General features: G+C 42.1%; 1 protein-coding gene across 1 annotated transcript in view; it reads right to left on the reverse strand.

The window, feature by feature from the left end:
* Nucleotides 1-493: 493 nt before the first annotated feature.
* LOC5578517 overlaps nucleotides 494-22,591 on the reverse strand; it is a 66,271-nt gene continuing 44,173 nt past the window's right edge. The window contains exons 5-6 of the mRNA XM_021857619.1: nucleotides 21,775-22,559; nucleotides 494-3,389 (exon numbers count right to left, since the gene is read on the reverse strand). Of these exons, the coding sequence (XP_021713311.1) occupies nucleotides 589-3,389; nucleotides 21,775-22,559 (3,586 nt within the window). The 3' untranslated portion in view covers nucleotides 494-588. The remainder of the gene's footprint in view (nucleotides 3,390-21,774; nucleotides 22,560-22,591) is intronic.

The following is a 22,591-nucleotide window of genomic DNA, read 5'->3' on the forward strand; positions in this document are numbered from 1 at the left end:
ACCAGAGACAAATAGAGACCTCCATGTCCCTTGCAATTTCCCAAAATTTTATGGCTCATAAGGTAATCTAGAATGCCGTGAAAAGTGTACTGCGATCTGTCAAACTTGGGTACCTTTTGCATTACCGAGGGACCAAATGCAGTACTAGAAGTGGTACCCAATCTGAACCCGAGTGGGACGGACCTGCTATTACCATTCCTAACTCTGATTTTTAGAATGGATTATTGAAGAATACTTGTTGAAATACCAATGGACATTTGCGAAATTTTTAATGTGACACAGTTATTGATCAAAGAGAAAGTAAACAAAGAAAGCCTCTCATTTGTACATAAGTCCTTTTGTAATGTTTCGCGAGAATTGATCAAGCTTTCAGTACAAAGCGATGTTTGTTTCTCTAGATTCGTGTTCTTCAAATTTTGAACTGTGGTTTCAATTTATCTTCACCTAAACTGCTATTTTTTTCGGATCGGTTTAGACAAATAACGATCTAATGTTTTGTAAGTTCATTAACCTTAACATCTATATTTTTCGAAAGTGTTCACATTAGTGTTAACCACTAAAGAAGAAATAACCCTATTTGTACCTCTTTTAATCTTCTGCCAACGCGCCATAGCACATAACAAGCACATTCCGAGCAAATTCCCGGCACTCCTCATTTGGTTCTCCCTTGACGACGCTAGCTTGTACGCACTCCTCGAGCCACTGCTTCAGCTCAACTATGTCCATGTAGAAATCCTGCCGCAGAATTGCCTTAGGAAGCGCCAGAAAAATCGACGATAACACTTGCAGCACCGACAGGCGCACTTTCGGTTCCTCACTAAACCTCAGCATCACACTCAGGTTCAACAGTTCTCGGGCGAATTTCCTTCCGATCGGACAGTTTTCCGCACATATCATGAGAATCGAAAGCGTTTGGAGAAAAGTGGTCAACAGGAGATTATCGGCATCGTACTGAAATTTTAGGTTTGCAGTAAAAAGAAACTGCTTGGATCCGAAGCCTCGTAGCAGCGGGAAAAAGAACCATCCTGCCACGTCGGAGAAACGATTCGCGGTCGGAAGTTTGCTGCCCACGGACGAGGAGGCAGTAGATCGCTGAGACGTGATATGGCGCGTTTTCCCAGCAATCCGTTCGCGAACGATCCGTTCCGCTAGTTGGCGTTTGCGAAGTAATTCATTCTCTTCGCGGAATTTCAGATCCAGGGCATTTTTTGGCGTAGGAGTGAGTTCCGGTTGCTCACTGGTGGTAGTTTTGGATTGATGATTTGTGGAATCTAGATTGCTGAGGACTTTGGCGGTTTGGGCAAGGATGTCCAACATGAGAATACGACGATTAAGAGAGTATTTACTAAGCTCAGAATGGAACTCGCGACAGAGATACTCGGCGCACTCTTTGGGATAAGTGCTGCATATAGCAGTCAAGGCGGAGAATTTGTACTCTTGGAAGTTTTCCATATAGACGCGAGCTTCAAGTGGGAGGATTATTTGCAGTAGATCAAGAGCTAGCTTGATGTCGTTGTTGGGTAGCTGCTGCTGGATCAATTCTGGTGCAGCTTGGATGGCAAGTTCGAAACGTGCCGGTGGATGCTGATCAGAAGTGTCTAGAAGTATTTCACGAAGATCTAGGAGATACTTTGGACGATGTTGTTCTTGTTCCAAATTAGTATCATTAGACATGTCGTACGGTTCCAAATCATCATCCGAATCGAGTTCAGAATCGTCACTATCGCCGTGCTTGGTGGATATTTTGAAGTCTGATGATTTCAAGGACAGTACTTCGACTTCGGTAACAACGGGCTCTACCGTTTGTGATTGCGAACTTTCATATGACGGCAGCTGAGTTTCTGAACTTCCAGATTCAAACAGTTTTTCAATTAGTTGATCAATCGGTGCTTCTTCTGAGCTGATTAGGTTTTGCGATAGCTCATCCTCAACAAATCTGCATCGGTTTTTGAAATTGCGCAAGCAGTCAACTAGGTTCAGTGTATCTTTATCAAATCCATCGTAATCAAATTTTAGTTTATTAGCTTCTTCCACATCGGAAGCATCGAAATATCCCAAAATGACCTCCGACACGATCATTCCGACGCATCTCATTTCCTTAACAGGTGATTCCAAATGGCACTTTAGTCCTCTAAATAGCAAGCGTCGAAACTCTCGCATCTCCACCGCGGTCAGTTTCCCATTTTTCGATTGATTTAGATAAGTCATAGACAAAACCAATAACTTGGACAGATACAGATGCTGTTCGAATGATGTCTTCTGGATGCCTGTGCGACTGGACCATACCGTCACTAATTCTAAGGATAATGCCTTCAATTCCGCTTCGAACACCCTCGCCAACAAATATATCAGATTCTCAACAATTGCATCCTGTGAGAAGCTGCAAAACAGTGGAATCTTCTTCGTGAGGACATAGTTCCAATCTCCAGTGCAATCGTTGCTCCCGAAAAGATTGCACAAATCAATTCCTTCGCGTAAAGCAATTTGAGCGAGTACTTCCACTGCAGGACGCGATAAGCCGGTGCAAATCGCTGCGATAAGTGGTCTCTGTTGGCAATCATTGAACCGCGCCCAATGTGTTAGGATTCGAAGCGAGAATTGTAAATAACGCGATTGCTTATCAAAGTTGTAATCTACAATCAGTTTGCTGAATAGCTTTGCAAGGAATGTCGTGTCGTAAGAGAGGTGGGTGTGTAGATGGGTGATTTTGGCTAGTGAATTAATTGCTCTAAGCATTTGTTGGAGCATAATTTGAGAATACCGTTCTGGTAGGAACGTATCTGGTGTATCCCGTTGTAGTACATTGGCCACCTTGTTTGGAATGCTGGCCAAAATTTGAACCAGTTGCTCGGATTTGTGCCAATGGTGGTGCTTCGATGGTGTGACGGTGGATTCGGTTTGATTCAAGCTTAATTCAACAAAGCATCCGCCTAAATACTCGCCATCCTGTACTAATCTACTCAATATAAATGGTAATACTTCTCTGTTTTGGCTGACTTTATCTGCTGCAGTTAGCATTGCCAAACTCTCCACTACGAATACGTGATTGTAGTCAATACCAAAGATCCTCATAATCCTCGCATCCACGTGCGGCTCCTTGCCGGGGAACTCCCGATCAAATCTCGCGATCAACTCTTCCAGCAAATCCGGGTATTGATCTGAAGCGTACTTTACCCAATCCAGCGTACGCTGGTCGTCGTCGAATCTGATCAACTGCTCCGGAGTTCTCGGTCCTGGTAGGCATTCCAGCAGGTGGTCCAACTGCCGCCGAATCGCGTCCAGCTGTTGCTCGAAGCGAATTTCCGGTACACTTTGCAGAAGTGCAATCAGGTCTCGGGTGCAACCCTGGAGAGTCGATCTCCGTTCACCGGAGGCGTCGCGATGCGTCACTGAAATGGGACAAATGTACGGAACACATTTTTCCCACTGGTTTAACAAGGTCACTTGATCGTTTGGATTGTGGCACTGTTTAACACACTGAGACCGAGAGAGTGAGAAGAGTCGTAATTTTTGGTGAAAATTCGACCCGGCAAAACACAAGAACAAGCGCAATTATAGTTGAGAAAATGTGTGATACTTAGGCTCGCTAAATTCCTTTACTTGATGGTATTGATTGTTTTTTTTTATTTTCTTCACGACATGCAACTGAAGAAAGCGGTAAGAACGCCTATTGTGAACCCTTTCGAGACTGTTGGAAAATTTAATAACATAAATAGTATCGCATAATAACTAATATCTATCATTACATACATATATATAACTCATACATAATTATCAATTTTATTTTTTTTAGCAAAATAATGAATAATTCTAAATTTGAAAATTTTACTTATTGTCAGCATTTTTTATGAGAAAATGCTACACGCAAACAAATTTTGTTGTATAATCTATCGAATCCACGGTAGAATTAAGAACTGCACCAACGATTTTCAACCGACCGAAAATCTGTAAAGTTTACTATAATCTGTTAAAAATCACTGAGCAGTGCAGTAAAAGTGACCATGTCCATAGTAGCATCCACTACAGAGCATTGTATTTCAATCCGTGACACCCACCGTACAACACAGTGTGATTAAAAATATAATGCCAACCTTGTCAAATCAATAATGTTTCTAGTAATAAATACGGCAACTTTGGTTAAATAAACCGAATATATTTTATCGTAGTGATGTTCACTATGTTATGGTAGAGTTAACAGATCAATGTAGTCGGTTGAAAATCGTTGGTGCAGTTCTTAATTTTACCATGGATTAAGGTGATTATAAAACGAAGTGCGTTGAAAATTAATCAAATTGCTTGCTTGCTGGTGCTGACCAATGGGATATTTTTTACAACGCAGAGCGCTGTTTGGTTCTCAGGTCATGTGCTCTTGAAAATTTGAGGTGAGGCTTCGTTCTATAATCACCTTAAGGCTAAGTAACCCGTCATTCGTTTTGGCAACAATGATGACTTTTCAGCTTGCATTTCAAAGTGATAACACTCAGTCTTGATAGTTTATATTGACTTGAAAAGTATCACTGTACGCGCTTACATGCATAAAGTATGCTGATACTTTTTCAGCTGTGTCAGTGCAAAACCAACTGATTTTCTTTGATTCGAAATCGTGAGATGAATTTGGAACAATCATCAACGACGCGTACAAATGTCAATGACGGTCTATTTCGCCTTAAGTAGTTTCTACAATAAAATTCATTTCAGTGTAAGTTAACCTACGGTGGATTACAAGCCTCACCGAAAAGCAGTTTTTACCGAGCATTACTGAAAGATCAAAACAGAAATCTTTCACTGAACACATAAGGAAATTGACAAGAGTCGAGAATTAAATCCATTACCAGCAACTACTTCAAATACAAAGATATCCGAAAATACACTCAAAAAACTAATATCGCCAAGATTTTTCACGCCCCAAACAAGTACTTTTATCCCAGATAGCCCAGATAGCCTTAGCGCTAAACGCTCAGCTATTCAGCAAGACCAAGCTGAGGGTCGTGGGTTCGAATCCCACCGGTCGAGGATCTTTTCGGGTTGGAAATTTTCTCGACTTCCCAAGACATAGAGTATCTTCGCACCTGCCACACGATATACGCATGCAAAAATGGTCATTGGCATAGTAAGCTCTCAGTTAATAACTGTGGAAGTAAGCTGAGAAGCAGGCTTTGTTCCAGTGGGGACGTAATGCCAGAAAGAAAGAAAGAAGTACTTTTATCACTATTTTGTTGTCAGTAAGATTCAGGTACAATGGATCATTAAAGGTAGTTTTTGTCAGTGCTCACCGAACCAAAACAAAGGCGCCACTGTACAGTTGTGTTAAGAATAATAGTAGTGAAAGCCGATTTTCATACAAAACGCTCAACTTTGGCATCTTTTCTTGGGTTTCCTGTAGATTGTTCGGTTGGCTTTTGCTAAAGGCGGGCGTATTGAATTTTGATAGGAGTGTTCGAACGTGTTTTCAGCTTGGTGATTTGATTACGGAAAGCGAAATACAGAGGAAAAAGTGAAATTGTGCTTTTGAAAGAAGAAACACATCCAAAAAGTGAGAAATATCGATCTGAAGAAATAATTGTGAAGGAAAAACTGCGGCGACAGGACGCTGCTGCCCAGAGGCAGCCATTTTGTTCGGGGGAAAAATAAAACGAAATTGTGGTGAAGTGAGGTTAAGTGCAAAATGGCGGAACCGCCAGGTTCCGAAATAGGAGCTGTTGGTGGCTCCATAGCAGAAGATGGGGAAAGGACAAATACACAAATGAAGGATGCGAGGATACCTGGAAGAACCTTGGAGAACATCACGTACACGTTTGCAGATGCGGCTCCATATCGAGTGTACATCGAGCTGAAGGGTAACAACAAAACAGCAAAAAATCAACAAATTCTCTGTCGGAGCTGCACTAAGAGAAATTGAAGGAATCCGCGGACATATCGTGGATATGAAGTATGTGGGACGCTTCAAAGTCATGGTGATCATCAACAATTTCCTCAAAGCTAACTTGTTGGTAGAAAAAATCAACACGCAAAGTACAACCTACAAAGCGTACGTCCCCAGTCATTTGGTGTCGATGACAGGCGTAATTGCAGGGGTACCGATCGATTTAACAGACGACGAAATCCGAGACGGACTGGACTCCGAATTCACAGTATTACGGGTAAGTCGACTACATCGTTTTGCTAACAATGAAAGAATCCCGTTGGCACGCATCAGTGTAACTTTTCGTGCCAACCAACTACCGGACCGTGTGAGGCTATTCGACTGTCCAGCGAGAATTTTGCCGTTTGTGCGAAAAGTGGACTTCTGCGAACACTGCTTGAGGTTCGGCCACCGCACATTGAACTGTAGAGGATCCCGCCGTTGCCACCAGTGCAGCGAGCAACATGAGGATGATCAGCAATACGAGCGATGCGAAAATCCAGTGAAATGCGCTAACTGCAAATCAACCAAGCACACGACAGCGGAGAATAATTGTCCAGAAAGGAAACGGCAACAACACATCAATGAGCTACGAGCAAAAAGGAATCTCACCTACATCGAAGCACGTGAACAAGTACCTATGCTGAGTCAAAATCCATTCGAAAACCTGCAAGAATTCCCGAGCATGGCGCAAACGGTCGAAGCAAATGTTGGCAATCTCAAAAAACAATGGGACCAAACCAACATACCTCGAGAACCTGTCAAACCGGCAGTAAAATTATGGAAGCCAAAGGAGTCGAGCAAAGACAGAAACAAGAAGGGAACTAAACGACCGAAATCAAACGGCGATTCTGAAGCGGAGGACTCTGTGAGAGAGGAGTCTTCAAGGAAATCCAAGCAACCGTCAAGTAATGGAGTGTGTCTAAACAACCCCCACAAAACTACGGATGTCGAAAAAATAATTAAGGAAGTAACTGAGAAGACCACCGAAAATGTGAACCTGCGGTTCCAGGAACAGGTCATGAAATTCTACTCCTTGTGCATCGAGCAGGATTTACCAACCGGCGTAAAAGAAAAAATCAAAGATATTTCGAGGCAATGCTTCGATTTATCGAAAACTATTGCTTAATTGCCTTCGATCATCAAAATCCAGAAATGAAGATCGTGCAATGCAATATACAAAGCTTGAAGAGTAATAAATCGGAACTTCAAAGAGTACTGGCAGCAGATGGCTACGAAGTAGCGCTGTTGTCTGAGACATGGACCCAAGAAGAACTAGAAATGACGACGAAATACCGTATCCCAGGATACCACCAAATATTCAGCTCTCGAGATGACAACTATGGAGGAGCAGCTATTATGCTTAAAAATTGTTTCAACTACTACCCAATTACGCTGCCTCGGATTATACTCAGGCAGTAGCCATAAAGATTGCCACAATCGATCTTGTCGTGGCATCATTATATGTGAGTCCTTCAATTCCGAATGCAATCTTCGAAGACGATATTGTAAAAATTTTCGGCTCTCTTCGATCCTTCAGGAAGATCGTCATAGGAGGCGACCTGAATGCCCACCACATTGCGTGGGGCAACGAAATGACCGATAGAAGGGGTGAGATGTTGATGAACGCGATTGATGGGCATAATTTGCTTTTGTTGAACGACGGTTCCTGCACATATATACCAGTGCAGCTGAATCAAAAAGCGACTGCCATCGACTTGACTATATGCACACCAGCGATGTATATGGATTTGAAATGGAGAGTGTTAGAGTTCATCATTGGAAGCCATCATCTAGCGGTTGAGACAATGGTCACCGCGGACGTACCGAAACAGAACGTACGCTACGTGTACGATAAGAAGGCGATTAATGGAGAAATGTCCAAACTAGATGGAGACGATTTGCGAAATATAACAGATCTGTTTAAAACCGCTAAAGTGGTTAACAAAAGGAATAGAAGAAAGGATAAAAAGACTCCAAAATTTTGGTGGTCCGAAGATGTTGACAAGGCTTGGCGGGAAAAAACGGAAGCGCGCAGAGAATTCAACAGAACATCGAATGAAAGGACGTTACTCAACTATAAAAAGAAAGCAGCGATTTTCCAGAGAGCAAAACGACAGGAAATATCGAGAAAACTACAGGAATTCCCGAACGAAGTGAATCCATTCACAACATCGAAGGAACTCTGGGGTAAAATTGGACGTTTGACGGGAAAGAAGAACTATCGGAAAGAAAACAATGTGTTGTGGGAGGAAAAAGCAATGGCTGAGGAGTTTTTGGACCTGCATTTTGGAAAACCTGACTACCGACCAGAAGAACGCTATGGAATTGCTGCTAATTATGATTTGCTAGATATGGAAAGCTGGCATAATATCCTGAACAAAAAGAAGAAATGCACAGCGCCAGGCGAGGATAGCTTAACGTACGAAACGCTAAGGCAGCTGAGTCCGGCGGCGACATCCAATATCATTGCGGATTTGAACAACATGTGGAAAAGTGGGTATGTATTGGAGCCGTTGAAAAGGATAAAGGTAGTGCCGATCCCAAAACCGGGAAAGGACCAAAACAGTGTGGCTGGAAAGCGCCCTATTTCTTTGGTACCTACATTGACAAAGGTGGCCAACACAGCGGTACTTGGAAGACTTCAAGATTTCATCGAAGAACGGAGTTTGCTACCGAAAACTTCTTTCGGGTTCAGAAAAGGTATGTCTACGAATACATGTCTGTCGTTCGTGGTGAACTGCATCAAGAAAAATAAAAGGGAAGGATTTATAACGGCATTAGTCTGTATCGATTTGTCAAACGCTTTCAACGCGATAAAAACAGACAAGTTAGAAGAAATTCTTAGTTCCTACCTGATTCCAAATGAGATCAATATTTGGATCACTGCTTTTTTGCGCAACCGGAAGGTTACAATGCAGTTGAGGACGGGATCGGTTTCCAGAACCATCAGCGACGGACTTCCACAAGGTGATGTTCTCTCGCCAACGCTCTTCAATTTGTACACGGTTGGACTGCACAGTATATCAGGCGACGGAGTAATAATGGTGCAATTCGCTGATGACTTTGGAATCATTGTCAAGGCGAAAAGTACTGGCCAACTGAACGAAAAAGTACAGACGACAGTTGATCAGTTCAATGAAAAAGCGGAGGAACTAAACTTCAAAGTCAACTCAGAGAAAACCAAAATAATATTGTTTACAAATAACAACAACTCACTGACTGTTCACCTAGATGGTAGTCCGATTGAAACGGTCAAAAGTCATCGTTACCTAGGTGTGACGATTGACCGTTACCTGAGCTTTGGACAGCACATTAATGAGACCCGAGTAAAAATTAACGACAGATTGAACATGTTGAAAGTAATATGTGGGATGAAAAACGGAAGTCATCCTCAAACGGCCATGAATATTTACACTGCCTTAATCCGAAGCGTGATCGAATATGGATGTACGGTCACGTGTAATGCAAAAAAGACAAATCGGACTAAATTGGATATAACGAACAACCAATGTCTTAGGAGAGCTACAGGATGCACTCGAACCACACCTATAAATGCACTAACAGCGATAGCAGGACAAGACCGCTTGGAACATCGACTGGATTATGTCACGGGAAAAAACGTAGCCAGATGCTTTGAAAGGCGCAATGTTGTGGCCGAGCAGCTGCAAAGCATATCAGAAATAGCTGAAGAAAACGAAGGTGGATTTTCGTACCAAGAAAAGACCTACCGTAAGAACTGGAATGTATACGCTAAAATCATGGCGCACGTTGCAACGACTCCAGGGGATGTGGAAATACATTCCACATTAGAAGGAATCATTGGGCCAAAAAGGATTTACCACCAGTAAAACTAAAGCAAGCCGCACTTTTTGTAATGAACGGGAAGTATGCAGGGCGTGGACGGATTTTCACATGCGTCAAAAGAAGACACGACTTGTGGTATTGGAATTTTCGTTGAAACGAAAAACATGAAACAGTCATTTCGACTTAAATGGAACACCAGTATTACATCTGCCGAACTTCAAGCAATCAAAGTTGCCATGGATATTATTGAAACCAATCAGCTGAATCACTATGTGGTATTCACGGATTCGATGACTGCATGTGATATGATCGAAGACGCAATAATGAGGAAAAAGGCCGAAACACTTGTTGCGGAGATAATAAATACAGCACATAAGTGGAAAACAACGTTCCAATGGATTCCCAGTCATGTGGGAATTTTTGGGAATGAAATGGCGGATAATCTTGCACGAGCGGGACTGGAGCATACGGCAACAGTTTTGGACCACAACTTGTTTGTTAAGGACGTTTTTGGAATTTTGAAAATACAAATGAGACAAAACACGGCGAGTTGGTACACAACGTACTCTGAAGAGAAGGGGAAACACTTTTACGCGATTCAACCGGATATTCTGGAGAAACCCTGGTATTTCGGAAAGGAAATCAGCGGTAGAGATATTCGACTACTAAATCGGCTGATGACGGGGCATAATTACGCCAAGTTCTGGTTGTCCCGGATGAAGATTGTTGACAGTCCTGAATGCGAATGGTGTGAGGTGGATGAAACGGCAGAACATTTGATCTTGCTATGTCCAAGATATGGGCTCGTGAGAATGCAGTATAGTTTTGATTGTGCATTTGCAAACTTGAAAGAAGTGTTTAAAACGAAAAACATGGTGTTATATGAAGAAATAGTAAATTTTGTTAGAGAATGCAAATTAGACTTGTGAACACGCAACAAAGCGTTTCGATTAAACATAATCGAAGAAAAACAACTGGGCATATAGTCTAGACACTGGCCCAAACACTCGAGCTGACAACCACCAGCTCGGAAAAGAAAGAAGAAGAAGAAGAAGAACTTTGGCATGCTGTAACTTTGTTTCCATATGAGCAATTGGCATGAAATTTTGGCAATGAACGACAAACATACTCAATTTCATTATCACAAAATTTGAAAAAAAAAATCACACTACCGGCTAAAAAGTTAAGCACCAGGTGAAATCCCTCAAAATAATAGGCAAATATTTTCAAAGCTAAACGATCACTTCGACATCTGGTGGCTAGTAGAAGAACCTTCAAAAAAAAGGTTGGGTTGAGAACGCACCGTTTGCAGCATAGGAAGAACCACACAATTTAAACTTTTTCTCGGAATAGTTATTTTGTAGACGATCAAAGAGCATTGAAAAACATAATAAACTTGTTTTCCAATGAAAATGTACAGATCCGGTCAGTGCTCATGGGATGAAATTGGAAAATTGGTGTTTGGCAACATAGGTTATAAACTTCCGGATTCTTCGTTAGTGGTTAAATTTGTTAGAAATCACGCATATCGCAAGATTAATAGTTCTAAATGATTATGCCAATGGAAAATTGTTCAATAATCGATTGATTATTACCCAATTTTCGGGGTGAAAATTGAATTTTGGACGTAAACAAATATTTTTAGTGACATTTCTTTCATTCTTCCCCAACGATCTCTATGATGGTGGCGCATTATATTTGCCTATAGTAGTTTTTGTTTTGTAAATTTTTGTTCAGATACAATTTTATAAAATATTGGCTTGTTTATACATTTCCAGCTTGGGTGGAAATGGTTGAAACGATGAATAAAGAAAAATTGAAAAACTCAAAATATAGCAGATATTTAAAATTATTTTGAGCGATTTCACCTGGTGCATAACTTTTTTGCCGGTAGCATAGCTTAGCTTAGACTGACTACACATATCAATGGTTGCTATTCCGTGATTCACCGAAGTCAGTGAAGATGCACAAAGAATCAACTAGAAGTTCAGCCAACTTGGGATTGGCCATAATCTCCTTCAGTGTGCATAATTCAGTGCCTCTATTTTTTTTTTTTTTTTTTTTTTTTTTTTTTTTTTTTTTTTTTTTTTTTTTTTATAAAAGCTTTATTGGTCATTGAATTATAAAAAGTACAAATTCATCATTTCTTCAGTCTTGTGTGTCTAATAGAAACTCTAATTCTGCTATATCAATTCTATCGTTGAACGTATTTACATAGTCGATGTATTTAGCAAACAAACTCAACAATTTAATTCTTGTACTAAACCTAATGTTCTCAAGAGTAGGTCTTATGAGGTTCCCAAACGAAAACTGGCGCCACCCATCCACAACTGTAGCGAATTTTGTGTTAATGAGTCTCCATGCTCCTGTGACGTTTTGACACTCGCTGAATTTATGCTCCAACGTCTCGACTGTTGCATTACAGTGAGAGCAACCTTCGTTGTCAGTGCGTCTCATCTGGAAGTACAGTTTCTTGTGCTCCACTTTCCTGTTCACGATCATATACAGTGCACTACGAGTTGAGCTGGCTATTTCCCGTGAATTGATACACTGCCATATACGCTTCCAATTCACGTTCGGGTACTCACGTTCCACTTTTGGTACTTCCGTCTGCTCTAAAAAGAACTTGTGTATAGAGTCAGAAGTGGGAGTTTGTTGAATTAGCGGGGGAAGCTGTCTGAATTGCTGATACATTCCTCTAACATCAGGTAAGTCGGCGGGAATTGTTGGTCTGAATTGATCACCATGTAGTAAGAGAGATTTATAAAATGGCATTGATTCAATTTCAAGGATATGACGATTGAGTATCAGAGATTTGCACTTGTAAAGTGGTAATTGAAGCTTCAGTCCTCCATCAGCATAATCTCGTGCAAGCTGCTGAAGTGGTATCCGTGCTGGTATTCTACTCCATAAAAATTGTCCTATCATAGAGGTAATTTTCCCTGCATGAACACTATACGGCGGGAGAACTGATGATAGGTACCATATTTTGGACGTTATGAAAGTGTTGAGCAGTGTGACTTTTTGGTGCAACGTTAGAGATCGTTGAGAGTGCAAGAAGATTTGGTGACTAAACTTTCCTATCATCGAATTCCAATTCAGCGAGATCATCAATCGGATTGAGTTGGTATATGTGATCCCAAGAATTTTTAGCGTGTTAACCATTTGAAGCCAACTCACACGAAGAGGGTTCCCTTCGATGCAGCCGACGTCTAGTGCCTTCGTTTTTTGCCAGTTTATTTTGGCCCCTGATACAGATTGAAACCTGATGAAGAGCGTTCTCATTTCTTCTATTTTCTCCACAGACGAACAGATCGCAGTGATGTCGTCCGCGTAAGCGACGATTAGATCCTCTCCACAAATCTGTTCCAGTTTGCTTACGAGAGGATTGAGGTATATCACGAAGAGTAACATACTGAGAGGGCAACCTTGACGAACGGAGCGTTGGATCGGAAATGCTGCCGATAGGTGTCCGTTAACCAACAGTCGAGAGGTTGACAATGACGAGATTCGACTCAGCAAGTTGACCAGCGCCCGATTTATCCCGAGTGAGCACATGGTTCTGTACAAAAATGAGAGCCGAACACGATCGAAAGCATGGTCCAGATCGAAAGCGATGACCTTGGCTCTCTGTTTACGCTGGATTGTTTTTGCTATGCGATCTTTGAGAGACAGTGTCGCCTGAAATATATTTCGATTGGAATTACTACATTTCTGGCTATCACTGAGAATCGGGTGGGCTTGCACCACACTCTCCAGCCTTGCTTTTAGCACGCGGGAGAGAATTTTATAATCAAAATTTAATAGGGATATTGGGCGATACGATTGGGCTGTTTCGTCGGCTTCTCTCTTTTTAACGAGTACTATAACTCCATTTACGAATTCCGGAGGAAAGCGTCCGGTTAGTGCTTCGTTCATGATGAGATTTAACTCTCGATGGATGATATCAAAAGATCGAGCGTAGAACTCTTTTGGTATACCATCCGAGCCTGGAGACTTTCGGGAAGCGCTCTTTCTAATTGCTGTGAGAATTTCAGTCGTGGATATTTCGCTCATGCATGCTTCGTTGATTTCATCGTTATCGGGCACGATCCGTTCGCAATCGAAATCATGACGGTTTGGTTCACCACTCTCGTCCATCGCATATAGCTGTTGAAAGTATTGCAGTAGATGCTGCTCGATTTCGCCCGATCGCTCTAACGTTACTCCTTCCTCCACCTTCAGACGTGATATTGTTGTTCTTTTCTTCCGTCTTTCTCCGAGTTGAAAACTGGAAAGTGCTTCTCCGGCAACGTAGGTTTCGTTGATCCGAGTAAACATGTTCGTGAAATTCCTTTGCAGCGTCAACATTTGCGCTTTGATTCGATTGATGGTTTGCTGCATGGTGGGATCCAAGTAGTATCGGTCGTATGCTTGTTGGAGTCGATGGTAAAGCTGCTGCTGCTCGCGATGGAAATCGTTGAAAACAATGCTGGATTTCCATTTGTAGAATGACTTTATCTTCGGTTTCGCGTAAGTAATCCACCAAGTCATCCATGATGGGTATTCTCGACGTTTTCGTGTCCAATACTGCCACCGATTTTGGAATTCTTCCATATTTTCGGTAGTAAGGAGATGCGGTCGTAAGCACCAGAAACCTCGACCAGGTTCTCTACCGAGATGGGGAAGGCAGATCCGTGCTGTTACTGCCTTATGATCCGAAAAGGAGCAAACGTGAGTGTCGGTGGAGCGCAAATTTTCGCAAAGCCTGTCGCTAACATAGATGCGGTCTAGTCTAGATGTCGAATTTGGCGTAATGAATGTGTGACCAGGAATTCGAGGGCGTAGTTTTTCCCACACATCACGAAGAAGGAGTTGTTGCACAGTAGCGGAAAGAGCGGGACTGTGATTGGAACCAGTAGCATCACTTTGGCGCAAAACGCAGTTAAAATCCCCAGCGAGGATCACATTTTGTGGGTTGTGACGAAGATAATATGCAACAGTATTATTGAGAAAGTATTCTCTTTCGGCTCGGTACTGAGAACCGCTTGGTGCATAGATGCAAACGAGTGTAACGTTGTTTATTCGCATGGCTAATAAACGACTGTCCAAGCTCCGTTCGACATTCGAAAACTGAATGTGTTCTTTGAGTGCGATGGCTGTTCCACGGCGCGCGTGGTCCACATTGCAAACAACTGTGTAGCCTGGAATCGATAGTTTATCATTCTCCACTTCTTGTAGAAACATGATGTCAATGTCGTGGTTTCTGGCAAACGAGCGAAGGGCGTTGAGTTTCGTCTCGCTTGATATTGTGTTGATATTAACAGTTGCGATATTGTAGCTTGCTTGATCCATTTAAAGTTGGGGGAAATCAGACAACATATTGACGTCATGATCGTGACGTATTTTCTTGGCACATGGACGTGCACGGAGACGTCTGCTGCTTGTGGAGGAAGCAGAGTCGTCCGTTTCGCTCCCATCGTGACGGGAGTTCTCACTCAGACTTGTTGAAGTAGATTCGGGTCGGAATGTGTGTTGTGGTTTTTTAAAGAGTTCCTGAGCAGGGATCGTGAGATGAGTCTGCGGGGTATCTGCAGCTGGTACTGCAGTCGAGGGAAACGTTTGTGCTGGAGTACTCGGTTGGCTAAGTGAGTTTGTAGTAGTTGCTTCTTTCGATGTTCCCGCCGTTGGAGCATGTTCGTTTGCTGATCTATTTCTCGCACCGGAGGACGGTGTACCTTTCGGTTGGCTTGGGTTATTTGTAATTGCCGCTTCTTTTGGTGCTCCTATTGTTGGATCTTGTGCGCTTGATGGTCTGATTCGCGGAGCGGAGGACGATGAGGCTCTGGATCTTGATTGTTTCGGCACGTTAACCTTTGACGCTGCTTGTTTTGCAACGTTTGCATAAGATTGTTTGGACTGGTCCGCGGTAAGTTTTTGGACCAGAAGCTTCTTGTTTTGAATGCAAGAGATTCCGTTATGGATGACCTCACTACAATGCTTGCACGTGTGCTGCTGCCCATTGTATTGCACACACGTGGCTTCCCCATCGATGATGACGGTGGAAGGGATGTTCTTTTTAACGATCATGCGAACAACTCGCACACCCGTCGGATAGCCGTCGAACATGTATTTTGAGTCCCACATTAACTCACGGATTGAAAAAACTTCACCGTATTCTGACAAGAACGACGTAATCTCGCGATCAGATACATCCTCGGAGAGGTCAAACAGCTTGACGTCAACGGCCCCATCTTCCATCGTCAAACGGATCGTATACTTATTTCCGTCCACAACGAGTTCATGTTTTCCGTCGTGCTCCTCCACGATTCTCTGTGCAACAGAGAGGCTACTTGCCTTAACGAAAGCGCAGCCGAGATATCTACTGCATTGGATTCGCTTCACTTCATCGCGTGTCATACCCAGCTGGTTGCCAATGAATAGATGCACTTCTTCGAAGGATGGTTTTTTGGGTACCTTCGCATAATCGATGCGAAAGGAATTTTCGCGCCGATTCATGGCGGTCCCGGTAACGCGACGTCACGCGGATGAACAAAACGCGAGGAAGACCTGCGTGCACTGAATTGTACTTCGACCGTAGCTCTTTATTGAAAAAAGTAGAATTCAACTCCCGTCGCTTAGACTGTAAGCGAAACGCGTCTGCTTTGCTCAGGAGTTGAGCGATAACTGTCTATTCATACAGGGTCAATAACGGCACCGGCCACGTCCTTGCAGTCAGGTGGGATTGGGAAAGGAATGTTAGTGTGTAACCTTTGCTATTTGGAGACCGTGTTTGCCTCTGCATCTCCACAAAGGTCACAGGAGGGATGTTTATTAATGGGAAGGATCGTTGTGTACCAGGATTCACTTTGATTAGCGTTTAGACCATGATAAACAATTATTTGTGAAATATAAACATGATTTTAAATATAGTATTTCAATTGATATGAAAAATTATGAAGTAGAAGAAAAAAATAATGTCGACACTTCAAGTGACGAACCAATCAAAGCTTATTGAACAAATAGCTAAACACAACATTCCTAACGCTGTCAGGACGAAAGCATGTGTTACCATATTCCACTGATATAGAAAGAAATAAAATATCGACTGGCTGGACCATCACAGAACACGCCGACACTTACAGTGACAAACCATTTAAAGTTTTGTTTTAATTACCAAGAAATCATTGTTTCAATTACAATAAATAAATTATGAAAGAAAATAAAATCTGTAAAACGTAAATAATTTATGAAAAAGAGTTTATTCCGACACTCACATTGACGAACCATTCATAGTTTGATGAAAAATCATATTTACGTCCCACCGTTGTAACGATTTAATGTACAGTTATACATATTTTACATATTTGCAATAAAAGCATGAAACGAGCTCGCCAATTGATCCTTCATCCTCGATTGAGCAGCCGCAATCCACTTTGGGCCCATTCACATATATCTTAATGCTGATTGGGGTGGGTGGGTGTCTTCAAGATGTTACAGGTCATACAAAATTCGGAAAATATTCTTATAAAAATTTTTATGAGAAGGTGGGTGGGTGTTGAAAATGGCCATTTTTGGTGTTATGAAATTTGCGAATAAACCCTTTCAGCTTTAGTTACTGCATACGGGCTAGAAATAGCGAGCATGCTTAATCCTCTGTAAAATAACGGACATATTGGGTATAGGGAAATCGTCCTTTTTCGTTAATGAATTTAACCGACGGGAATCCAAACAGATTCGCCATTTCCCGGTAGGTTTTTTTTATGGGCAGCAAAGGGTTGATGAAGTCTGCGGAACTTTCACATTCCTCGATCACATCTAGGCGCAACAATCGATCCATTTCATCATCAATTACCTTTTCTACGGCAGGTGACCATCGGTAAGAAGGAACTCGTTTAGGCGTTGCTCCTGGAAGCAATTCAATTGTATGTTTCAATAAATGAGTTCGCCCTAAATTTCCCTCCTTAGTCATTGGTAGATATTGAATCGCAAGGAACAATTTTGCTTGCTGTTCTGCCGTTAAATTATGTCCCGTTTCAATTTCGTCAGGATGCTCAATAATTTTTGTAGGAATTTCGACGGTAGGCATCTCTAGACTTTCATCCAACTTTGGATGAACCGGGTTCGATGGACGGAGTCATTTGAAAGCATATTTGGTCCTCGTCAATAATTAGGTGCGAGAAATGAGAAATGAGAAACGCGATTCTTTTTCCGCACTAGCACCACGCGGACCGAACACGCTTGGTCTTGATTCCTTCGCTCACCCCACAGGAGCATGGATCAAAAAACCACACACAACTCCAAAATCACACTTATCACTAACGAAAGAAATATTATTCGGGAGGCGTAGCACCGGCCGAACCACCAGCGACCTGCCTAACTTTTTTGCCGGTAGTGTGAAAATTTTCAAATCTTGTGATAATGAGTTTGAGCATATTTGTAGTTCACTGCCAAAATTTCATGCCGATTGCTCATATGGAGACACAGTTACAGCATGCCAAAGTTGAGCATTTTGTAGGAAAATCGGCTTTCACTACTATTATTCTGAACACAACTGTATGGGATTTAATATTGTAACAGCATTGCTGTTCTGTCAAACACACAAGGCTACGGTGGCGCTATCTATGCTTTCCCTAGCAGCCGTTTTGGTTATTGAAGTTTCTTTGTTTTGTAGGATTACAAATATAACATGATATAATATACAATTTCATTTCATAATGTTTACCGTAATTGCCCTCCGTTGACGAGTTTTTGCTTCGATTTTTGGCCATGTTGTTAGCGTTACCAAGCATTTACCCGCATCTAATCAAGGATTCGATTTCCGCTTCAGTCCGGAAAACTTTTCGTCAGGAACGACTGTTTCGACTGTTCAACTGGGCGTTGCATGCGAGTCCGATATCTAGTGTGGTCCTTCCTTCAAAGAACAAATCGTGCAATGGAAGCATTAACAATCAACGCTCCGTCGTCGTAATCATCGTCATCATCGAAACTTCAAAAGCAGTTTTTCTGTTCAAAACTAAAAATTATTCGATAAAAATGTGTTCACTGTGTTTCGATTGGAGAATAGAATACAGTGAACACATTTTCCTGTAAATTTTATTGATTTTGAACGAAAAAACTGCTTTTGAAAATTCCGAAATCAATGACGGATCCTGCCCCCTTAACGTGCTAGTGTCTTTCTTAAAAGAAAAAAGAACTCCCAAACGTAGAGAGATAGTGAGTTCCTTCACTCACCAGATGGGGCTCTGTATTGTTTTGCTTTTGTATGAAGTTTTGATTTTTACTGGCCTTCCCAAGTAACATTTTCAGCTGTATAACAGTTTATTTAACTAAAGTATACTCATTTCCGCTGTCTTAGCTGTTACTTAGCTACTAATGTTACTTGGGTTGTTGTTTGGAAACGTCCATTTACTACGTAACGCCAAAATTGGCAATTTTGACAACCTCCCCCAGCCCGTAACGCTTTATAAATGTTTTTTTTCTGTATGTGCCGTAACGCTTGAACTTACTCTCCTCTCCCCTCTAGAGCTTTACGTAATTTGTGGACGGCCCCTTAAAAATTTTCTGGATATGTGATTTGCATTTTTTTTTTTCAAAGTTTCTCTAGTGTTTCATCGACTACTTTGATGAATTATTAGAATTGAAAACACTGGAGTAAGAAAAGCAGTTTTCTTTGGACCACACTATGTCACCATAGAAAAGAAGCTCTAAATCTGATAATTTAAGAGCTGCAAAACAAATTTTGTTTTGGAAAAGTTGCTTGAAATTCTATGGCCTACAAATTTGCTGAAGCATTTATACTATAAATTCTACAAATTAGAAAGTTAGTTGTACAATTTATGTGACAATGTGGACCACCCTTATTTTTAATAACAGCAATCAAAGGACTTTACTAATACAAACAATTTTATAAAAGACAGTTTTCGGACGTGATAGGTGGTCTAATTGCTACCGCTTCTGCTTCATAAGCAGAAGGTATTGGGTTTAATCCCACCTGTACCTTTCACTCGCTTCTATCTTCCATTCTTAATCTATCACAGTTGATCCATTCGTCCATAGAATGCATTGCTAGAACCAGAGACGGACAAAATACCGTTTCTCTATGCTTCCTTTCTTTCATCATTATAGAATGCCTTTCCTTACGCCGTAGGCAGTCTGCTAATAAAAAAACAAGCCTCTCATGAGCATGAGCATGAGCATAGATGACCGTACAATTCGTAGTTGCTACTCCGCGATTGACCAGAGCAATCGAAGTTGCACAGAGATTTAATGAATGGGGCTTGGGATTAGCTAAACATTTCTCAATGTGCATAAATCGAGCGTTTAAATTTTAAAAGTCAATAATGGCGCCGGCTACGCTCTTACGATCATCGGGGAAGGGAAGCAATGTTAATTAGACAACCATTGTTACTAGAGACCGAAGAATCTTCTGCATCTCCACAGTTGTCATGGAAAGGATGTTGGGTTAGTGGGATAAGGTAAAGATCTGGGAGTCACCTTTGGTTGGTGATGCGCTCCATGTTATATTCACGCCTAATCGGATTCGCGATATTTTTCGATAAACGCATTGTACGCCGAACAATTGTTTATCGCTCGCCCTCGCAGAAGCAAGCGATACGATCATAAGATCAAACACCACTAAAGCGATCCGTGACACTGTTCTACCGTGCTATGCTAGCGACGCGCAACACGATTGATCCTGACCCCATCACCCGCCCCCGCAGGAGCAAGCGACACGGTCAAAGGATCAAACACTACTCTTAATAAAAAAAAAAAAAACAATTTTCTCTGCCATAAAATGACCACCCCTCACCTTGCTGTGCGATTTGATATTTTGCCACCTGAATGTGCCAGTGTGCATGAAACTGTTGTTTGCAAATATGTTAGAATCATGACCACTTAGAAAGATGGTGTCTTCGGCAAAGTTATTCAATAAGCCTAGGGCAATCACTAATGCTTATTTTAAAATGTGCCACCAGGTGACGCGACCTGGTGACAAAATCACAAATTACTTGCCTCAAATAATGATAGCCCTTAAGCTACTTACAAACTTTGCCGAAGGCGCCATCTTTCTAAGTATTCAGGCTACAGAGATATTCGTAAAACAAATATGTCATGCTCACTAGCGCCGCCTGCTGTCAAAATTTTGAATCAACTAGCTTGAACAATGATAGCCCTTAAGTTACTGAACAACTTTGTCGAAGACGCCATCTATCTAAGTGAACAGGCTCCTGAGATATCTGCATTACAAAAGTAAAAGTTTCATGAACACTAGTGCCACCTAGCGGTCGAATTCCGTATTAAATGCGGTACTATCAGAGTGCACTTCTCATCCACAACAACTTTACTAAAGACCCCATGTTTGAAAATTATCGGGATTTTGAGATATACTGATTTATTTAAATTATGGTCTAGTTGAACCATACATTAGTGCGTTCATTTTTATGCGACTTCTATGTACATTAGTGGATTTTACCGCATTTTAAGGGCCATACTGTAAACAAAAACTGTCTAGTATTGTTCTTTAGAAGATTTTTGAGGAATACATCTAGGCAGAGGTGCACAATATCAGTCATATCAGCTGATGGCTGATGGACTAAAACTATCAATATCAGTTGCGAACTATCAATATCACGATGATCTGACAACCAAGAGCGGTGATGCGACATCGCACTCTAGATCACAATCACTGCAGAATGAGTGATCACGTGGTAATTACCCACGTTTTTAATGTTTTTCAGTGACCAACACACAGTTTTAATTTGTCTGCAGCACTTTTAAGAATATCGTACCGATTAATTGCCATTTTAATTGCTTAATTTAAGGCTAAACTTGACCCATCAGTGATATAGTGCATAGGTATCTTTGTTGCAAAATAATAGCATATAAATCACAACTGCTGTACAAAGTACAACAGCGCGACAGCCCGAAGGTTAACTATGGCCCAAACAACATTTTAAAAATTCTTGTGAAAGTTTTAGAGGGAGTATAAATTGTCTCGAAAAGGGCCAAACATCGCCATTCACTTTTGACATTCATACTAAAGCATTTCGTAAGCAAACAAATAGAATATAAAAAACACTCACCATTCGTGCTTCCCAGGCTCAATCCGCCCAAATCAGACAGCAGATCGTTGGCAGCTGAGTGCTGTGGCATCTGAGGCTGCGATTGCTGAGGCGACATTCCGAACAAATTCACTCCACCGGTAGCAACCGGTGCAGCTGGTGTGGCACTCGTGCTCAGTCCAAAGAACAGGTCACTCGTTGCGGCAGCAGCAGCAGCAGGTGCTGCCGATGGCGCCGATCCAAATGCCCCAAAGTCGGCAAAATCATCTCCGCCACTACTGGCACCGACTGTCGCCGCCTTGGGTGCCGGTTTACCGAACGCTGACTCAAAATCGCCAAACTCTGGACCGGTACCGGATGCTGCGGTATCGTCCGCCCGAGGATTAAAATCATCAAAGTCGGTGTCTTTGGAAGGACTTCCTACCGAAGGTGGCGCCGGGCAGGTTCGGAACAAATCCTCCAAGATTTCATTACTCGGCGGTTTCCCACTGCCGACGTCCGAAGTGCTGATGATTTCCTCTGCGTGGGTGTTTCTGTGCGTTGGCGAATTGATGCCGAGGTCGGCGGATTTTCCGAAATTTTTCGCTGCTCCCATGTCGATTTTCTTGGCGGGTTTGGAGGCTGCTGCAATTGTCGCTGCTTTTACCGTGGCTGCGGCCGCCGCTGGGGATTTGATATTCAGGTTGATCTTCTTTTCGGCGGCTGTCGATGAAGAGGAGGGCGAGAATCCGCTGCCGGAATGTGTCGAAAGGGTTGAGGATGGCTGACGGGTGGCAGGGCTTTTAGAGCGCTCCTTGTCGTAATATCTGGAAAGGGAGAGAACAGTCAGGTAATGATT

This window comes from Aedes aegypti, chromosome 1, assembly GCF_002204515.2.
Source record: "Aedes aegypti strain LVP_AGWG chromosome 1, AaegL5.0 Primary Assembly, whole genome shotgun sequence".
Classification (NCBI taxonomy): domain Eukaryota; kingdom Metazoa; phylum Arthropoda; class Insecta; order Diptera; family Culicidae; genus Aedes; species Aedes aegypti.